We start from the raw sequence: 21,955 nt of genomic DNA on the forward strand, positions 1-21,955 counted from the left end.
TAAGGTGATTTCTTCCTTCTTAGAATGAAGGCAATCCACTATTCAATGTTTGTTACAACTGCACTAGCAACCTGCTCAGTGACTAACAATACAGTGAACTAGCAAACACTTAGATTCACTCTCTTAGTCTTCTGAAGGATCTGACCAACCTTGGTCCCTTAAGGAAAATCAAACAAACTGTTTAAGAGATTTGGTTTACAAAGAAATGCTTCTCAGAAAGCAGAGGTAAACACAATAAGAATAGATGAAGAAAGATTGCTAAGAGAATCGGTAGAATATAGCTAAGCTTTGCACAAAGTTTCTTAGTCTCTTTCTTCCAACTTCAGCTTCTATATATACTCTAAGGCTTAGGGTTGTAGTCGTTGCACTAAGACTTTCCCGCTCAAAGGCTTCTTCAGAGATTCTGACATATGACGTGGCGCAGAACGGTCAGAGACAATCTTTTCCTTTGATTCTTGAACGATGCGACAACAGCTTGAGTATTCTTCTTTTTCCTTTTTAATAAGAAATAACCGTTGAAGTATAGGAACTTAAAGTATGTTTCTCCTGTAAATGTCATTGGGATTTGAGATCAATTTTCATAAAGAATTGTATCTATAATAATTGTTAGGATCAAAATAAGATTGACAACGTTATAAAGCGTTTGAACTTAACAAAACATTGTTTTAAATCGAAATTGATATTTGCTAAAGATGGATAAATTTGAATGACCTCATATGTTGACGTTGAAGTGTAGAGCAAGCAATTTGGTGAAAGAAGGGGAATTCCCTCGGAGCGCTGTTAGGGTTGTACTTAAGATTATCATAAGTGCTTATACAACTTCAAATAGTTTGAAGGACCTTTGGCCTCTGGCGCTGTGTAAAGAGATACTTGTTTATACTCCCTCCGGTCATATATGAACAATCCATAGACCTATGGTCAACATTGAACAGGTTACGATGAATCTGAGCCAAGTGGGTTTTTTATAAGCTGGAAGATTTATAGAGAAATGTTAGTGGTTAGTTGTTAGTAAGTTTTCAATTCAGACAGCAAAATTTCCCTCACAGGGTTCGAACCGAGGACCTTCCTCTCCACAACCGTTATGTCCCTACCTTTTACAGATTATCCTAACTTTCAGGGACACTTGAGTCATCTTCAACGAAGGTGGTACCAGCATTTTTTAACGATGTCGTGTTTTATGTGGATAATTTTATTCAAATGTACATCATGAATTGGAAGCCGATCTACTAAAATAGATAAGTTTTTATTACTTGAATTCATAAAATTGTAATTAAGAATTTTAATTAAAATATATTAAATGTGTAAAATTTATTAAATTATATTCAAAATAAACATTAAACTGTTGATTAATGAGAGAAAAATTTGAATCCATAATTGTTATTAATATATACTCCCTCCGTTCCTATTTATAATAACCAAAATAACATTTCTTACTCTTTCAGAAAGTGGTTGGTAGTATTAAATTATTCCAAAATTTATCTAAACTTTTCAGAACTAGCCGAACTTTTTTTTTTATTAATTATTATTTATCATTAATAAGTTGCATAGTGGAAAGAAAGAGAAACCTCTATTGAATGAGGGTATTGTTGCCAAAAAGAATGAATGCATCATGAAATTTGAATTAATTCTTATAAAAAGAATCAAACTAAACCCTTCATTTAGTTCTTATAAATAGAAACGGAATGAGTAATAAAAATAATAAAAACATTAAATAATAGACATATTGAAATATAATTTTGGAGGGCTCCGGTGTTGAATTTGATTAAAAAAAATTATTGTAGTGAGTGAGTAAAAGTAATTTGATTGGAACTCATTCTTTAATTGGAACCCACAGCAAATAAATATTTTGAAAAGAAGTAATTTGATTTCCCACCATCCCTCGGGTGAGCGCGAAAAAGGTAAAAGCGGTACAGCTCTTTACTGAGATGTGTTGTCACGTCATTGACAGTGGTGACTTGACATGTTCAACCACTTGTAATTATGAATTTAGGGGTTAAAAGCATTAACCAGTACTAAATGCTTGTTTTGTAAACCCATAAACCCATTATGAATTTAGGGGTTAAAAGCATTAACCAGTCCATATGTCTGTTTGTTTTGTAAACCCATATACTGTTGAGATGACATATGGACCCCTGGCCCTAGCACCAACACAGAAGTTTCTCTTGAGGGTCTGTCGTTGGAAGGTAATTTGTCTTCCATGCATTAGTTTCATCTCGTATGTTGCTTTAATCTGGTATCTTAGTTTAATCATTAATGTTTTCACTTCATGAATCGGTATGTAACCTCTGCGTAGCAGATGAGGTGGTTGGCAACGATGGGCTTGGCAATGATGGGCTTGGCAATGATCCGAAGGCAAACGAGTTCTTGATTCAATATAGCAACGAATCTCTACTGCGTGACGTCTGTGAAGCCATACGAGTGCCTCCAGCGACTTTGTCCCTGTTAGAATCAAAAACTTTCAATGGTGCTATTCATCACAGGTACGTTGCATGCGTCACAATTGACAGTCCAGTGTTGAAGGTTGGAGACTTTAACGTTGATCACAACGAAGCTCGAGATAGTGCGTCCTGGATAATGTTGCATGACCTGGTTGGGAAGGTTGGAAAACCTATTAAAGACTATAACTACCATGTTGTGGAGGAATTAGTTGCCCAGATGAGCGTTAAGGATGATCAAATTGCAACCATGGCTGCTGAAATCGCTCTCCTAGAACACGAAATCATGACCTTGAAGGGAGTGAGGGAGTGATCGGGTTTCTGGAGTAGTCATCAGGAAGGACAGTTTATGGTTTGTTTGTGAAAACCAATATTCAATAGTTATATTCTCGTTACATGATCCTACTATCCCGCTTATTTGGTCAACTTGTCGTCATGCCCAGGGCATGTGCATGGATGTGTTTGATTGTGTGTTTTATTATTTTAATGTTGAGATGTTGAAGACTACCAATGGTGATTGTAATGTACAGTATTGTGCACTACCGTGATTATCCTGCCTATGAAGATTTATGTTCCAGGCCCTTTTGACATTGAACTCTATTACTTTCTAAATTTCCTCTCTTTCGTATACTGTCTAACATAGCACCCACGACTGAGGGTAGATTTGTCAAAAAATCATGCAAGCCCCCATCAAATAGGTGATTCGTGGGTAGATTAGTCACACAATGCATTTACAAACAACACCCGTCATTGGTTTTTACTATATTTAGTTCTTTTTTGAAGATATAATGGAGCATATATCACGGAGGGTAAAATGGTCACAAAAAAATGAATTACTCTTATAAGGTATATTGACGACAACTCTATAAATATTTTGCTTGTTTTTATACTATGTAATAAACAACACCTTAGTGCGTTAATCCTAAATCTCAAGGTGATTAATTTAGGGTGATTCTTGAGGTGATTCGGTTAATGAGATTCTCAACATAAATCGTTTAAGGAGATTAAAAGAGGCAAATAGTTTTCGGTTTGGCGAGTTCCTCATTATAAAGAAACATAAGATTTTATGTGGATATGTACATAAGACAACAAGCACTAGCTTATTGCATACAATTATATCATGCATGGTGATAAACTTTTTGCCGGTTGCTATAAAAAATTAAACTAGATATACATCATCCTGATCCTTTACTTGAAGCATATTAGGTTCCTTTACATTCTTGAGGCGATCATGGGTAAAGGTACGTGATATACATTATTGTAACTTATCTCATGATAGATATGTTGAGTAGTAATGGGTCCGAAAGGTACGCGATATACATAATTAAACCAGATTATCCTAACTTTCAAATCCCTTTCAAGATTCAATCGTAGTATAGTAAAGGCTTTTTATCGTCCTCAGAGAGTTGGAAATACAACGCCGTTCTTTAGTGAAAATACTTAAGCAATGAATTCAAGGAGTGTTTTGGTTGGTTGTTTTAAACTAAGTTGCAAAACTAAAAGAAAGCTGTAATAAAATGAGTCGTGAACAAGTTGAGAAAATAGTTGGAATTGGATTTCGCCGATTAACTTTTCAGCATCCTTATGATTTCACATATAAGTCACTTCCTATGTTGGATTCCATCACATGATTTCTTATCCTTTTCACAGTTCCCTCATAAAAAGGATTATCACCCCACTTTCCAATAATCAATTCCTTGAGTAAATTAGAACACAAGTTGCTTTAAGCTTAGACGCTTCTTGACTAATGGATTTCAATTTCATTCCTAAAACTGAAGCTCACTAGATGATCTTATCTATTTCAGAATCAAAGGAATAGTTTCCACCATTCAATCAAATCCAAAATCAAGCTTTAGTTGATCAGTCTAAAACTAGCATGAAGAACAAGACAAGATCATTGAAATCAACACATAGGAATAGAAATTTATAGATGAGAATCAAGTTGGATACATTCAAGATAAAAGACTACATCCAATCCCAACACAAAGAGGTTTAGCTATCCATTTTCATGGATGCTTAAAGCTTACAAGAGAATAGAGAATATGGAGATGATCCGTGCCGTCGTTGGCGTGTCCCCAGCTCGACGGAGGGTGCGAAAGTTCTCAATCTCCCTTTTCTTTCTTCCTTCCTTTGTGGGTTTTCTCCTTTTTCAAGTTCTGGCTCCCTCCATTCTTTTTTTCTGATGGGATTTTTGGCTTTTTTATATGAAATTTGTGACACAGGGCGCTCAGCTCTTTTTCCCGTGCGCTGAGCTGAGTTTGTTTTACCTTTACTGATGGGTTTTGTCTCCAAACCGCCTCAAACCAGCTGAGCTCCTTCAAAATCAGCTCAGCTCTTTTAGGACAGAACCATTCCACTAAAAATCAGCTGAGCACCTTCAAAATCAGCTCAACTCTTTTAGGACAGAAGCATTCCACTAAAAATCAGCTGAACACCTTCAAAATCAGCTCAGCTCTTTTGACACAAAATCTTCAAAATCCTTGGTCTCTTGCATTTGTTCCTTAAATCATCATTCCTACAACAAAAGTTGAGATTGGAATTAAATTTTAAACACTTTCTAGTTAGAATTCATTAATCTATAAATTCTTAGTAAAGGAGAGTACTTTGATATAAATTTTCCATAAATCACATAGATAAGTGTCTTAATAACAATGGTAAACTAGGTAAAATTGACACTTATCACACGTGATATGCATTATTAAACTATAGCGTATCCTAACTTATTTAACTTTAGGCCAATCAGATTGAAGTTCTCCACGCTAATTCTGTAAAGTTAATTATAAAGGATTTTGAAATAGATAAGAATTTGAAATTTAAAAATGAAAGGGTCAGTTATAACGAAGTTGTTGCCCTTAATAAACCACGTTTATAAGTCCAAACCAAATTCTAATTATAGCTCCAAAATGTCCCGCGGGCACCAAGTTGGCGCGAGAGGCAATCTGCCTACCATCCATCAAATTGACATCGCAATTAATGTTGAATACAGATATCTAGGATACGAAGTGGGAAATATTATTATTTTAAATCCTAACGTCAGTTCATGTGCATCTACATAACCTTTCGCATACTTGCTTTCCCAACTAACAAACTGATAATCACACTCAAATATCACCCCCCTCATCATCCTTATAATTGACGGTCTAATATTAATAAGAGTTAGCCCCTTCTCTGATCTTTGAGATGATCCACATCACAGACTCTGACTCAAGCTTGGATCCGGGAAGCTTTGAGGTAGAAATGGGCCGCCACAGGGTCTATGGCGTTGAAGATCCATGGGAGTATGCATATTTAATATATGTTAAATATTTCAACCGTTAAAGGTTATAATCTTCGATGTTTATCTAACATGCCATCTTCAAACTTGTATATTTCCAGGCTATTTCCATCAGAGAATGAACCAAACGATGAGACTAAAACAGGTGTTCAACGAAGCGACCAGAATGTCCCCGTTGCACCACCGGAAATGGAACAGTCAAACGTGCGATCCAACGTTCCATTTTTGATGCCTTTTCATTACTTTATTTGTGGTGTGCAGATACTAACTTTTTACCCTTTTTTCGTACAGTCGAAGGAACCTGCAGAAGTTGCTGGGGAGACGCATGTTGGTGAAAACGGCACCAGAGTTTCCCTGAATGTTTTGTTTGAACTTCTGCAGGTAACTGGTAGTAAATCCAAGTGGTCCCTGACATTTAAAATTAACACAATCACATGCCTCTAGCAGTTAATGGAATATTCCCTAAATTTTGTCCTCTCTATGTGCAGAAGATACACTCTAGATTGGATAAGCTGGAAGATATAACCTCAGAAACTCTCAACAATACAAAAAAGCCTGGTGATTTGGGTCATGACACGGAGGCACGTTCAGAACATGGTCCTAGCATGCCACGCTACATGGAAAAAAATTGTGTTGCCACTGCAATCCCATGTGACGTTGTAGCACCACATATTGGTGCAACAGGTGCTCCCAACGACGTGGAACCAAGGCCTGTGCTCTCAACTGTTGTTCCGAGTCAAAGCCCACAAGCACCAGGCAGTGAATATCGGAGGGGCATTCAAAGACAGGTAACATATTATGAAAAAGTTGTTATTGCTGATCTTATACAGGCCATTTTAATGGATAAGGTATTGAAAGAAATTTTTGTTTATGTATGCTGTCCACTATAGGCTGGTTCACATCATGGAGAGGGATCTAGTCAAGCTATGCTGCCAAAGAAACTTGCTTTCACACCACCCCTAGCCTTCAGGACCTCATCTATGGTCTACACAACACCAACTCGTTTCGTAAATAAGGGTAAAGGGTTGGTCAGTGATGATGTATCCCGCCCAGCTAAGGTCTGGATCAATACCCTTCCCAAAGTAAGTTTGAACCTAGAAAATCAACATGCTTTCCTTTAAGCATATTACCTCAAGGCATATTGAGAGATTTTGCTGAAATTTTGCATCATTTTTTCACAGTTCATGAAGTCAAAGTTCAGACCTACTATTGAAATGAAGCTCTCTTTCTCTGAGTTGCAAAACAGTGCATACATATTTAGTCGTGATAAGTCATCAAGGTACAATATGACAAACACCCTGAAAAGTCCTTTACAAAAGTAATCTAGCACTTAATCGTTTGTGACTGAACTCTGTTATGTTATACTTTATTACATACAAGTGTCATACTGTAGTGCATACTATTGTACATTAATGTGTTGCATTGTATGAAAGTGAGGTTATGTTCAAAATTGGAAACACTACCTACGGAAGAGGGGCCTTTGATTGCTTGTGTCCTGGAAAAAAATGTGGGGGAAGAGGTGAGCAGTTAACTGTAATGATTCTTTCTGTCACAACCATGACAAAATACCACGCTAATTTTGTATATATACTATGTAGATCATCAACATGAAGTCCTTGGCAATAACCTGGAAACAGATAAACAAGAATGTCAATCATATCTGGTGCTTCCCACCTACATTTGCGGTAAACTTTCATTCCACCGGTATAAATGCATGTTGCAGGATGATGTTTACAAAAGTCAATACATTAATATTTGTGAATTGATTCAGGAGGATGTGGTGGCTTTAGGATGTGACACACAACAGCTCCTTTTGAAATATGCTAACCAATGGATGCCCCCATTCAATGAACTATCCCATGTAATATGTTGTACACTATGAATGATGTTGAAAAAATAATCATTTGACTATCCATATGATCCATGACTCATCGCTATTCTTATTGAATATGTAGGTATATGTCCCGATTGAGGAGATTGGAAGCCATTGGTATTTGATGGTGGTTGCTGTTAAGGATCAAAGAATTTACAAATTTGACTCAAATGCTAGTCTTTATTTGATTAGAGGAAGAGATGAAACCATTCGTATAGTGGTTTGTGTGTTTACATATTTTTAATGCTTCAGAAATTTCCTTTAAGAGCTGTAGATGATATGCATTCTCACGGGTGCTAACAATCAACAGGCTAAGACACTTGCCAATATGGTGCATCACGAGATGTACCCTTTGAACTATCGGATTGGGGCTACCAACTTTGGCCAGTGGCCTATAATGGAAGCTAGGGGAATCCCAAACGTTGGAGGCAGGTTGGTTAACTCATTTTGTCGAAATCTCCATATTATACACCATCTTGTTGCGTTGAAAGGTTACTGAATTCTGATTACATTCAATTGATCTGGTGTTTGACAGCGATGATTCGGCTCTATGGGTTCTTTCTTGGCTAGAGATGGAATTTTACTTCACACCAAATGTCATTGGAGTGGTAAATATAATCCTAGCCTAAACACCATAATTGTCTACCATTAAAATTAGGTCTACATTAACTTTTATAGCTGCCACGGATGCATCTCTAATACAGAATTTTTCCAGCTTAAGGACCGGTTGCTGAGGATGAAATTGGCATTAGGGCTTATAATGGGGGAGCACAACGAAACAAGGAAGGATGTAGACACTATGGCAGAAGCTAACTGGAGGAAGTTGATTCTCATGAGCACCATTTGATTTCAATAGTGATTTGGTGCATGTAAATAGTTAGGTAATGGGGGGGGGCTAATCCTATATCCTAAATGCCCTTGTATTTGGTGCATGTGTGATTTAGCTTCACACATCATGACCACCGGTTACTGTAAGATATTGGGTCATAACCTTCAAATATATTTCACAAGGGGCATATATTTTGGTACTGTAATAGGGCATGCGTTGTTGTTATACTATCATTTTGATTCCAAGTTGTAATAGTTTTATGTAGGGGCTTGTAGTTTTTGAAAGTCTTTTGGTTGGTATTTTGGTCACTTGCTTGCAAGAGTCCAACTGGATTGTAATGAAATGGTTGATGCATTTGCACTATAGTTATGTTTGTGCCTATGTGGAATGGAAACTTGTTGATTTCGGGTTAAATGTGTATCTATTTTCATGTTAGACGAGATGATAAATTACGTAATTGGGAAAAAAATGTGATTATGCATATTTTGGATTATTTTGTCTGTCTGTAGAGTACCTAATTTATTCCATATAAACTCTTGCTTGGGAGTAATAGTCATCTTGCCACCAGATTTGTGGTGACTGACGCCAGCAGTAGGTTTTCATAACTTTTCCCATCATTGTCGTAATAACCTGGTAAAATTGGACATTATATTTTGAATGAGTGTATTAAATTATTTTCCTTTGCCCCCCAGTATATAAAGTGCAAGTTCAGACCAACAGTGCAGATGGAGTTGAGTGCTCAAAAAATACAGTTGTGTGCATATGTCTGGCATGTGGGGAACGAAGAAAGGTATTATTCATTCTCTTATTAGAAAGTCAATTGGTTATTGCTTGAAGGTGAAATGAGTATAATAATTGCAATTGTCTTACATTATAGTGCTAGCGAGGTTTTAATTAAGAGCGGTGACAACGAAGCCACAAGACAATCATTTGATTGTTTTTGTCTTCCTCAGAGGATTACAGATGAGGTAAACGTAGAAATAGCTACAATCAATTTTAATTGTAGAGTACTTATTTATGTGTATAGGGATTTGTTGGTTAAAATTATAGTGCAAATGTGGGTCCCAACAGATAATTACATGGATGGCCATTAGAGGAACTTGGGCGCAACAACATGCGACTGAACAGACAATGTGGTCGTTGCCACCAAGTTTTGCAGTGAGCATATATGTCTAAAGTGCAATTCCAAAAACAATTTTCATTGCTTGCTTCTTGGCGTAGTTGACATGTACGTTGTATGAAACATTGCAAGATGATGTCAAAAAATCATTGACTACTGAGGAAATGAAGGACAAATATGTCAATGAATGGATGTGGCCCTTCCAAAATCTGTCACACGTATGTTAGTTGTTAATTTTGCTTTAAATTCTTGTAGGTCTTGGGTAGTTAGTATTTCAGAACCTCCACTAAAAAAGCAAATTTCTTTGTAGATTTATGTTCCAATACACGAAACGTCAGGACATTGGTATCTAATGGTTGTCTGTACTGAGGAAAAGATTATATACCACTTTGATTCACACCTTGAATTTGAAATGACGGACTCTAGGACTGAAACAATGCAAAATGTGGTACATATTTCAACCATCCTTGTTTCATTAAGTAGGGTAGTGACACCATTGATACACATTTATGCCTGTATTTTTAAAATGATTTGAACTTTAATATTTGTCTAGTGTGAAGTTATTGCGCAAATGTTGACAACACCTGAGTACCCGGATGATTATTTGGGTGGCATATTCAAGCAAGACAATTGGGAGTTATCAGAGGCTAGAGGGATTGCAAATCGTGGACATAGGTGAGACATGGGTCTTCTAAAGTTCCTCCCATATTTATCTATAAAACCCCCAATGTTTCACAATATACATTATGATGATTCATCTATCTGTGTATCTAATGTTTTTAATCCATTATCACGGGATAAAATATGGTACAGCAAAGATTCAGCTGTGTGCGTTATGGACTGGATGGATATGGAACACATGTTCAAGCCTAATGTTTCAGGAATTGTGAGTGCATTCCCTTATACAATATCTGATGTACAATTATTTTAAAAACATAATTTTTTATTATAGCATCTCTTCATTTCAGGAGAATGAGCGGGTTGTGAGAATGAGGGTGGCCATTGAACTACTAACAGGTGGGCACAATGAGTTGTGGCCCACACTCGAAAAAAACATCGACAAATTCTGGTTGACTGTTAGGTAGATAGGTACATTGTTGGCAGCTCCTGATATGTTTTATTTTCCTTTCACCAACATGTCTGATCAAGCGTTAACACAAGTCAGAGGATGAATGTAATAGAACTGAATCAGTTTAACACCTATAAACTTGTTTTGTTTCATGTGACACATATGATGGACCTTGTTGCTTGTAATATATAATCTATCGTTCGATGGTACTAAAGTATTAAACAGATTAGACAAAGCACACACAAACATTACCTTAATCATTCACTTGTTTCATTTAGTAAAGTACACTTTGATGCCACACAAAGTTGTCACGAAAAGGTAGTGTTGCTTCCATTAGACGGTGTAAACTCTGACTCATATTTTAACTCTATCTCACATGCATTTATGGGCCAAATGCTTTCCTGCTTACAAACGAGGCTATTCGGTGCCAAGCTCTTGATAGCACCAACGCACTAGGGTCTATTCATACTAAATATAAATATAAACAACATGCAGGGAAAAAGGCAATACTTCAACAAAAGATAATATGAACTATAGCGAATCCTTGAACTACACTATAGCGAATCCAAGGTTTTACACACATCAAAGTGGGTGCCATAAAAGTGTTAATGGACCTCCTTTACAATCCCATAACAAAATGCAAGGAATCAATTAAAAGATTTTTTGCTTTCCTTCTACAGCTGCATTCACATTCACGCTCAAACAGCCTTTGCAAGTTCATGATTATGGCAGCCAAGGGCAGCATAACAGTCCTGGATCATCAATCCGAATCTGCAAATACCAATTTTTCCATAAGTTCAGTTAGTATCTATTAGGAAGTCAAATTTGTGAGAATCACACAACAAAGGAAATAAGTGAAAAATAGACAACCTGCTATGGTATGGTGAAGTTATTTCAATGACCAAGTCTAAAAATCATTCTGTTATTCATTTACTTATGAATTCCCTTCTAACCCTAGCTATAAGAATATACTGTCCAAACCTTGACCAACAGACCAGTCTCTCATTTGGGCTTAAGATTTACAAATTTTACTCAGGGTCCCTAACAGTATCATTCAATTAAGCTAAAATAACTAACATGGAAAATTGCAGAACAAATAAAATACTAACATTGGAAAACTGACAAACATACCCTGGTCAACACCCTCATAATTGAAATATTCAGGTTCAGCAGACAAATTGACATCGTCTTCATCCATGTCTTCATTCATATCCTCGCTGTCATTTCCAATGTCAATGTCCCTTAACAATGGGCAAGTCAATCTGTTGTGCCCCGCCACCCTACAAGCAGTGCATCTTATTGTACGTTTCGTTGTTAAACCGGAAGCTGATGATGTGGTACGAACCCGGGCTCTCCTTACAGGTCCACCATTGTTCAAACCACCTAGACCATTTGAGGTGCTACCAATATCGCCTTCTTGTTCGGTTACACCCTTGTCTTTCAACATCTGTTTTTCAGACGCAATTTTCCCGTTCACATTGTTGAAATCTTCAGCAGTCTTAGAAGCCAATGTACAAAGTTCCCTGCATGATTCTACCAAACACACGTACCTAGCAATCAATTCAGAATCCCATAACATAGCACCATCCCCTGCTGTAAAGTTAAAACCATCCTTTGCACCTTTAGTCCATCTTTTTGAGACTACACTATTGGGCAATTCAGTGATGTGAAGGAATACAAATACACCCAATATGTGCTCGCAAGGAAGACCATATGTTTCTAACTTCTCACAAGAGCATCTAAAGTCACATGTGGTTGGCTCATAGTACACATTCCAGGCCTTAGATTCCTTGGTATACTGTATCACTTTGTATCTTGAATCCCCTGTTGGCCGTCTAAATTCTGTCACAATCATCTCTGATGCAAGGCTAATAACAGGTACAAACAAGTTGAAAACCTCCTTCGTAAGTAATGTTGATGCTGACCTTTCTAGACTCCTAAAATTAGTCTGTAAAACAATATCTCCATAACCAGAAGCAAAATCAGCTTCTAATTCCTTGAAGCGCATGTAGCAGAGACATCGATGGGAGTGTTGAACAAAGTCTGATAAATTGTACCTTGAACGGACAAATTTCAACAGTTGAGAATGAAAGCCCTCACACCGCGATGTCGTCCGAAAACCAGCAAAAAACTTTCCCCGAAAGTAAGTTGCAGCCCACATTTCTCGTTTGTCATACATTTCGCTAACCCAAGGGTGATCCTCCAACTCCAAGTCTGTGACCATTGCTGCCCACCTTCGCTTGAATTCACCGATACCGTAATCACTTAACATACAGCTCTTAAACATTTTCAAAAAATCTGGATTGCCAAGCTTTTTGTTAGCAATTTTCAACAAGTGCCATGCACACAGTCGATGGTGGGCATTCGGAAAGACTCTTCTAATAGCATTTCGCATTGCCAATGCTCCGTCAGTTATGACAGCACCTGGTAGCTTCCCACTCATAGCTTCAACAAACTGCTCTAATAACCATGCATAGGTTTGCTCGGTTTCATTCGACACTATAGCACTAGCAAATATAATTGTTCTGTTATGATGGTCAACACCAGAAAAGATCACCACATGACGACGATATTTGTTCTTTTTGTACGTTGCATCAAATGCTACTACATCCCCAAACACTTTGTAATTCATCCTACTGATTCCATCACACCAAAATAAATTCTCAAGTCCATGTTCAGCATCCTCCGTGTGCCGCTGAAACATAAGCGAATCATTCAATCCCAACCATCTTAGATACTCAATTGCATTCTTACCATCTGAGTAACAAGACCGCCTTTGCTTCGCAAGCTGATTTAACATATTTTTCGGTCCAAAACCTACTTTCTCATAACCGCCAGCATGACTAGCAAAAGAATTGAATATTTCAGGAGCACTAATACCGCACTTCATGAACGAGTTCATCGACATAATATCTGCTTCAGTCATTTTCCTATGGCCAGCTAATATGCCACCCTGCTGTTTAGGAACCAAATCATGGTTATGTGCATCATCAAAACAAGTGACATACCATCGCTGTGAGATAGTATCAATGTGAACCCGAAATTTTGCTTGGCACCCACATCTAGAATCAGTTTTACGCTGTCTCATTCGCATCTCATCAGGGATCCCTCTGTCTTCTCGAAAACCCTGTCTGTGGCACAAAAAGGTTTGTTGAACATGTTCACCTTTTGTGTTCCTGCGTATTGTTCCTCTACGCGCTGAAAACCCATTAATTCTTCCGTACCAGTGGTAGAAGTCATAAGCAACCTCCACATTTGCAAAATGAAAATTCATAACTTCAGCAGGGCCTGCAGAACCCAAATCTAACTGCATGTAATCTTCCTTGCAGTCAATTGGTACAAGTTCCTCTGAACCTTCTTGGCTTTGCTCATCCTCACCATCAACATTATTTTCATCTGACTCTGACACAGTTTTTTCTACACGATTATTGCCCTCCAAACTGTATTCGGAATTTCCACAATCTGACTCATCTGAATCATCCATGTCTCTTGCCTCGTCTGTATAAATGCCATCTTCATCGGAACCCAAAATGTCATGCAAGTCCTAAAACCATAGAAGGATCAAACATTTTTCAATCAGATATAACAATTCCATCTACATGCCATGCACATCATGTAAAACAAATTTTAATACCTCAATATTATCGTCCTCCGGTGTCAGTGTTGTGTCTTCTGCCCCTATTTCGTTTTGCACATGTTCAACGCTCTGAAAACAATCAGATTTTACTTCAATTACAGAAAGCCTAATCATCTAACTCAATCCTAATGAGCAACGTTATGTAAAAATTTACACCCAAAATGACAACAAATTTCTACCTCAAGAATCTCATTTCCCAGACCCATTGACCATCCTTCTCCACTTTCATTTTCCATGCCAGCACATCCACTATAATAACCAAAATTTTAACAAATACACAAACAAGATTAATATTCATAGTCCAGGGCAAAGAAGATCCACAAACATAAGGCATAATTCCCTGAAATAAAACTAATTTTCTTTGCAGGCAAAGTGTTAATGTTACCTAACCTTTTCCAGACGGATCGGACACAACCTTCACGAAAACTGCGCCACCAAAAGGACCACAAACTAAAACGATAACAACTAAGGAGCCGCACCGGACCTGTTGTAATGAATCAACCGCGGCCAGCAAACAAATACCATACGCCAATCGATCCAACTACGGCGCAACAGTGGAAGAACAACTTTCCCCGCCCCCATTTCCAAACCCTATTTAACCAATTTTTTCCAATTCCTTTTTTGACCCTCCATATTACATTTTCTAAACCCCTATTCTTCCCTATATCACAAATAGGCTTCGAAAAATTGCTTATTTTGAATTAGACCCAAACAGTGTCGGTAAACCAAACAGGATGTAATAGGTCGTCAGTGGGGGGCACCGGTGAACCCACAATAATGGGTGACACCGTAGAACCCACCATCAAGATGTATTGGAACACAATAATGACACTCAAAGCCTACAACCACTCTTGCTGCACAAAAAGAAAACAGCTTTTGTGGGGCATCGATACGGCCCAATAACTCTTTTTTTCCTCCAAAGTCAGCTTTTACTTTTCTGGATGTTGAACTCAGCCCAAAATACAACATAGGTTCAATTAATTAATGTATAAAAGTATTTAAGTAAATAAATTATAAAAATATTTTTCCATATATATATTTTTTTGTCTTGACCAAGGTATCCTCACAGCCGATAGCTATGAGACTAATCCCTCGCCCCACGGTTAGCGCACTAAGCGGTAGGGGGCTGACCAAGGAGTTTTTTCTATTCGCAAGAGTTGGGATTCGAACCCCCAACCACTTGCTTAAAGGATGAAGTGCTGAACCACTACACCAACCCACTTGGTTTTTCCATATATATATTTTTATACAATACTTGAATATCTTCAATGTTTCAAAAGAAAAAAAAGGTCATATTTTTTGAATAGAAATGGCCATATGACCTTTTCTTTTATGAAAAAAAAGGTCATATGAACTAAATAGAATATACAAATTTGGTTCATCTGCTCATACAACCTCTACAGTGCGATTATTTATTAAAATTAACAAATTATTGAATCATTTAAGCAATCATTTTGTCATAAGTGAACTTAGTCACTAGATACAAAAATTATTAGCTTAGAGATCTTGGCAGAGTCTCAATAAGATAGCTCAAGTGGTAGGACCTAGAGGATATATAGGTTGGGTAGGGAAAGGTTTAGGGTTCGATTCCTGGCGGGTGCAATTTATCTTTCTGATGTACAAAAAAAAATCTTACCAGAGAATAACTGTTGGAGAATCCAAATTCGAAAACATACCAATGGAGTTTAAAGGTGTAGGTGCCAGAAAAATGGTTTTCTTGCCCATACTATATGTATATTTTATTGGAGATAATCTGAATCGGGTAGAATCACTGTCAATTACTTAGAGAAAAATTCTCTGAGTAATGCACTTGCATACACAACTCTGAAATGGATTGTTCTTGACTTCTTGTGCACATAATCTGAATCGACTACTTTTTATGCATAGTGACAGTAACGGCAGTATTTAATCTTTGTTGCCATGAAAAATGGCCCTAAAATAGAATTTGGAATTTTGGACCACCACTTTGCTAGGTGAAAACTATTGCTGTCGGGACCAAATGATAAAATACGGACTGAGTGGTACCTTTCAACATGTCTGGATAAAATGTCTAAAATGTTCAAATAACTCTCAACCCTATACAAGTTTGCATGTCTTTTTTTGATACATCGGAAAATACAAGTTTGCATGTCAAATAGAAGTTACTGAATTTTTTTAACTCGAAAGTTAAACCTGTGCGTACAAGAGTATTATTGCAATTTATTGTAACTACAAATGAACAAAAAACACTTATTGTAATCATAACTCATAACACAACCAGTCTACGGGTAAAACCATAAAAATCAGACCGATCATTAAACTGTTGGAGAGACCGATTCAAAATTTGATAGTCAAATTATGATTAACCGATAGTAATAAAATAATAATTTTTATATTTCTTACTATAATATGTATCATAATTACACAAAATATGGGATCACATGCAGTGGCGGAGCTTTTGCATGGCAGGGGGGAGCCTTGGCTCCCCCAAATGTTTCTAAAAAAATCTTGTTATATGGTAGAAGGATTGATTTGTGAAGTGAAATGAATTTTTTATGGTTGTTACTTGTTATGGGCCAATATTTTTGCGCTTATCTTCAACTGTGCTGGGAAATATTGACAAGTGTCAAGTAATCTCATAAATTAACATGAGTGAAAAGAATTTAGGTTTCCATAGGTATGTGGTCACGTCGTGGATTTATATTTGGTTCACATCTATTGGTATTGGTTCCAATTAATATAATATCTACATGGAAATGGTGAAGCATGTATCTAGTGCACACCATTTTTTTAGGTGGTTAAATTTTTTGGCGATACATCTGGTTGTGGGTGTTCTTTAATTTAATATGAACTTTCTATTTTGATATTATGTATTGCTATATTTGTTCTAATCTCTCAACAAAGGATGATATCAAAAGAAGTTATATATTTTTTTTCATTTCTTGATGTTGTAATCCAAAGGGTAGTTTGAACATTTAGAGTTCTTTTGGGTTTTTTTAACTGTAACTATCAAGAAACAAGGAAACTTTGTGGTGTAATGAGTTCGGTGTATGTCTTGCTAGCTGGTTTTAGTACTTATGGTTTATAAGCATGGCTCCCCCACATTTTTCGGTCAAGCTCCGCCACTGATCACATGGTGTTTCATTCAAGTCATTGGGCCAGAAGTATTTGCATGTAGTCTGGTTTATGGTACTTGCTATCCAAATATATGATTAGGTGTGGTCTGATGAGGTTATGTTCAGTCTTAGGAGGGATATTTTAATTTGGTTTCATTTGTAAGGGATGACCTCTTTGAGATTTGGGTACTCTTTTTCCTTACCTAGGATTTTTCCCACTGGGTTTTTCCTAGGAAGGTTTTAATGAGGCCCTATCTCAAAGTTTCTTTGTGGTCATTGGGTGGGGTTTGTTCACTCTAGCTGCGCAGGTTTGCCAGTTGTTGGTCATGTTTCTTTGCCTGTTTTAAGGCTTTCAATAATATGAATTTATGTTGTCAAAAAAAAAATTACACAAAATATTAAGAAATGTAAATTAATTAAATTTCAAATTATATAATTAAGTTGTCTATCTTATCTATTATGATAAAACTAGTCCTTTTACTCGTGCATCGCACGGGGACATTCATTTTTGTTTTTAGTATGATTCTTTTTTAATTTTGTGTTTTTAAAGTTATTTTATAGATTAATATAACTAAATTTATTTTAAATCATAAATTTGAATTTTATTTTACTGAGTGCACACATTAGTGACCTTTTAATGTATAGAGCCCATAGTTACAGATATAACCTCAAGAAATTGAAAATTGCTTTCAAATCTCTTCGATCACCAAAAGCTTTCTTCACTGTGAAAAAAGGGAGATAGGTCATATCCACTCTATAGGAGTTTAACAGACTTTAAAGGAATAACACTGATGAAGATGACATTTAACTTACAATTAGAGACTCACATTTTAATGGAAGAGTTGTTACTCCTTGATTTAATCACGAATAAAAGATAAAAATAAAATAAAATCATAAGAATGGGTCCCATTGTTGGATATTCTGCACTAAATATTGTACACAAACTTTAAATAACAATTATCATGTCTTTTAGTAGCAAGTTATTTGGCAGATTAAAAAGTTCTAGAATATAAAAAACAAATAGTGAAAAGGGGTAGGATAGGATACAATGATGATTTACATGCAAATTGGTTATTTGGTTACTTGATTTGCTTCAGATGCCCATCATCTGAAGATACTCCAGATGCTAAGTCAGCATGACATCCAAAGCCTACATAATTTTTCTGCTTTTTAGTTTATGTGGCTGGCCAAGGTGTAACTGAAACTGCCTTCTTTTCAGTATGAAGGTAACTTCCTTGCATTTAGTCAAGAGCCATGTTGAGTGTATAGTCATAGGGATGCAAAAAGGAGGAGCAGGCCAGAAATGGGGAAGGGGGATATCATATCATAAGATTTGTAGATTTGCTGAAACTGCACCTCAGATTTGCTCCCTTGGTACTGAAACACAATAAAACACCAAAATCAATGTTTTTGTCTTCTAAAAAATAGCATCCCCTCTCATCAGATTAATCCAATGATCAAATAACATCAAGCACTCAAATTTCAAAGAGACAAAGTAAGCAGCTGCATTAGAGAAAAGAAAGGAGAGAATTTCACAAAATCATACTTAACCTCAGTCAAGTAAATGGAAAATGGAAAAGCAATCCAGGTGGGCATGGGAACAATAGTAAATATTAAAAGAACCCTCAGTCAACGAATATGCATAAAACCTGCAGAGTAAGGTGTCTAAAAGCATCCTTAACGTCAAATTGAGAGGCACTTGGTTGGACTCTTAATGTCCCAAATAATAAATCACCTAATTTACATCACTTATATTCTGTCTCCTTTTTTATAACCCCTACATAACCCAAGAATTAGATCACATACTGAGGTAGCCTAGCTACTTGGTAAAAAATAGTCTAATTAACAGTTACTAACAAAGAGAGATAATTTATAAAGCTTAAAAAAAAGTTATAACTTTTTTTCACTGATTTTGCCCGGTTTAGACTTCTGAAAGTACTGCATAGTGCATAGTGAAAGTCACACCACAACACACATACAATGCACAAATAGGCAACTAAGAATCAAATAACTATGAATAAGGATGAGGTATATAATTGCATTGCAGGGTTTACCTTTCAAAACTGTCACCGTCCTCAAAGCAATTAAACATAGTACCCACTAATTACCTGAAAATAGGATAGAATAATTAAAAGAAAAATTGAAAGACAAAAAGAGGCTAAAGAGAAATCAACAAAAGAGAAAGGACTCTGAAAGAAACAAATGAACTACAACAGTAAAGAAAGTGTAGCACCAAAAACTAAAGCAAAGAACGAAAGGAAGAGAACAACATTAGAGTCACACATACTCAACAAAATGCAGAAAGCTTTGCATAAAAAGATTAAAAGAATGCTTTAAAGAAATTAGAATGCAAAAAATAAACCAAAGAAGGAACAAAATGTTTATCTGGAATCATATAAAGATTTTATCTCCATCCATTATTCTTTATTTCCATTCTTAATCATTTTTACACATGACATAGCATTCCCCTCATATCCACTTCCTCCCATTCCAAGATCTACATGTTCCCTTTTGAGCACCCAACTCCTGTATCATGAGTCATGACAAACCCTCATACATAAAAAAATTATGTGTTAAAGAGCAGTGTTTGCTTCCAAACATCTGAATCAAGTTTTCCAATGACATGGAGATGATATTCTTGTATATTTCATCGAAATTAACTCCAAGAGCTGCTTCTTGTGCTTGTAAAGTAACCTCCAACGTCCAAGGGGCAGGATTATAACCATTATTAATTTTTGGCACTCCATTAATTCCCTAGACCATGCACATCTTACTTTGATGTAAAAACTTATTGATAATACAGATAGTATTTAGTACTAATTCAGTAATTAGAGATACTGATGCTGACCTCCAAGTAATTGATCATATGAGAACACTGCCAGCCTAAAGGCCCCACATATTTTCTCACCTTTATGCTTCAAGAGAAGTATCTGTGATATCACAATATAGAAGCTTAGCCTTGAGATATGAATAAAAATGTTACAATAGCAGGAAAAGAGAAACCAAATTACAGTTGCAAATGGCTAAACGAAAAAGTTAAAATGATCCAGTTCACAAAATAGGCATAAAGATTAAGCATGATAGCAGGCTTCTGACACTAAAATCCGTCTTATTTGCTTTTCTTCACATTCACTTTTTAGGTAGATCTCAGGTCTATCATCACTATGGTCCCTTCAAAATCATTTTTTTGATAAATAAAAAAATAAGAATTTGACCCAGAAGTCAGAATATTAATTTGGTTATTTCATATCCATAATAAATTGTAAGCAATATATCCATTATGATTACCTGGTTCAGGTCCTTCCAATGCTGCTCCATTATAGCAAATACGCTCTCTATCTCCAGGCCCACACCAACCACTGGAACTTGATCTAAACCTAATATCCTAACACGTGTTCTCATATCAGTCACTACCAACAATTGAACCATATACGGATGGTAATTTTGCTATTTCATATCCATAAGTTGAATGTAATCTAAATCCATGCTTTATTGTCATACATAAAGCATATTTTTCCTATACACAAAATTTTTAAGAAACTCATAAAAACAGAAATCAAGTTGTTATAAGAAAAACATGGGTGGTAGACAAAAATGTGAGAAGCCATGACCAACATACTCTCTCAATTCAGCCCAAAACCAAAATTGAGCAACTGGAAAATGTTTTGGCTGAGGCATGTGATCTAAGAAACCCACTTGAATCATGAAAGGTTGTGAGGATAGACATTTGGTTAATGTGTCCTCTAACTGCACACTTTTGTGCCAAATGACATGCACCATAAAAAGTGAATTATTTCAAGAATGAATTTAGAAACAAACCTATATCAAAAACACTCAAGAAAATGAGGGGCTAGTGATGCCGAACTTTGGTTGGCACTTATCCGATGAGACGCATGAGCATGATTGGGTTCTTCCACCTGTAGCATAATGTAACCCAAGATAGAAATCAGGCTAAAGCAACCCATTAAAACATATATGAGAACAAAACAAAAAATCAGAGATAACATTTACATGCATCAAGTACTCATGGATCCTAAATGGAGAAGCACATAAAACATGCTATTATCTTTCGATCAACAAACTTTCGTTCACAAAAAAAAGCGAAATGTATGGAGAAAATTCAATATTAACAATAATTGATAGTCCTAATTCTACTATCAGCCAGATTTCAATACCACAATCAAGAACAATGTATTTATAGGCCTCAGCCAATGTAATTGGTGAGTGACTGAGTTCAATGCAAATTCAGTAGGAAGAAGATAATCTCAGAAGAACAATTGCAGAGAAAGAAACCTTAGACCATGATGAACCCAGCCGAGACGCACAGCAGCGGCAGAGCTACACGGCTTGTTAAGGGCACAATTTTTGGTCTTCCCTCTGTGGTTCCAGAACTGCATACAACCATCATCAGTCATTTTTTATAAGAAGATAAAGGAGAAAGCTATAAATGGTGGTCTCAATTTAATATTCTATATCCTGATCACTATCAATGGGAACATATTTTTTTTTTGAAAAGATCAATGGGAACATAGACATAAGATGAATGTAACAAAAAAAAATTAGACATAAGATGAAAGAAAATTTGATGCTGCAAGAAATCCCATTTATGCACAAAAGAGGAAG

The 21,955-nt window shown here is 36.3% G+C and overlaps 1 protein-coding gene across 1 annotated transcript; it reads right to left on the reverse strand.

The window, feature by feature from the left end:
- Window positions 1-11,298: 11,298 nt before the first annotated feature.
- On the reverse strand, window positions 11,299-20,761 carry LOC130737247 (protein FAR1-RELATED SEQUENCE 5-like). The gene is made up of 6 exons (XM_057589003.1): window positions 20,621-20,761; window positions 20,171-20,262; window positions 14,417-14,486; window positions 14,235-14,306; window positions 11,710-14,144; window positions 11,299-11,371 (listed from the first exon to the last, which is right to left on the reverse strand). Exons 1-6 carry the CDS (start codon window positions 20,759-20,761, stop codon window positions 11,299-11,301), a joined length of 2,883 nt encoding a protein of 960 aa, XP_057444986.1.
- Between the last annotated feature and the right edge of the window lie 1,194 nt (window positions 20,762-21,955).

This window comes from Lotus japonicus, chromosome 2 (genome assembly GCF_012489685.1).
Source record: "Lotus japonicus ecotype B-129 chromosome 2, LjGifu_v1.2".
Classification (NCBI taxonomy): Eukaryota; Viridiplantae; Streptophyta; class Magnoliopsida; order Fabales; family Fabaceae; genus Lotus; species Lotus japonicus.

Coding starts and splice junctions, on each gene's coding strand:
- LOC130737247 (XM_057589003.1), bottom strand. CDS start 20,761: ATGGTTCAATTGTTGGTAGTGACTGATATGAGAACACGTGTTAGGATA. Junction 14,487..20,170: donor TTACTTGGAGGTCAGCATCA/GTATCTCTAATT, acceptor TGGTTATTATAG/TGGATGTGCTGGCATGGAAA. Junction 14,307..14,416: donor TGGGAAATGAGATTCTTGAG/GTAGAAATTTGT, acceptor GATTGTTTTCAG/AGCGTTGAACATGTGCAAAA.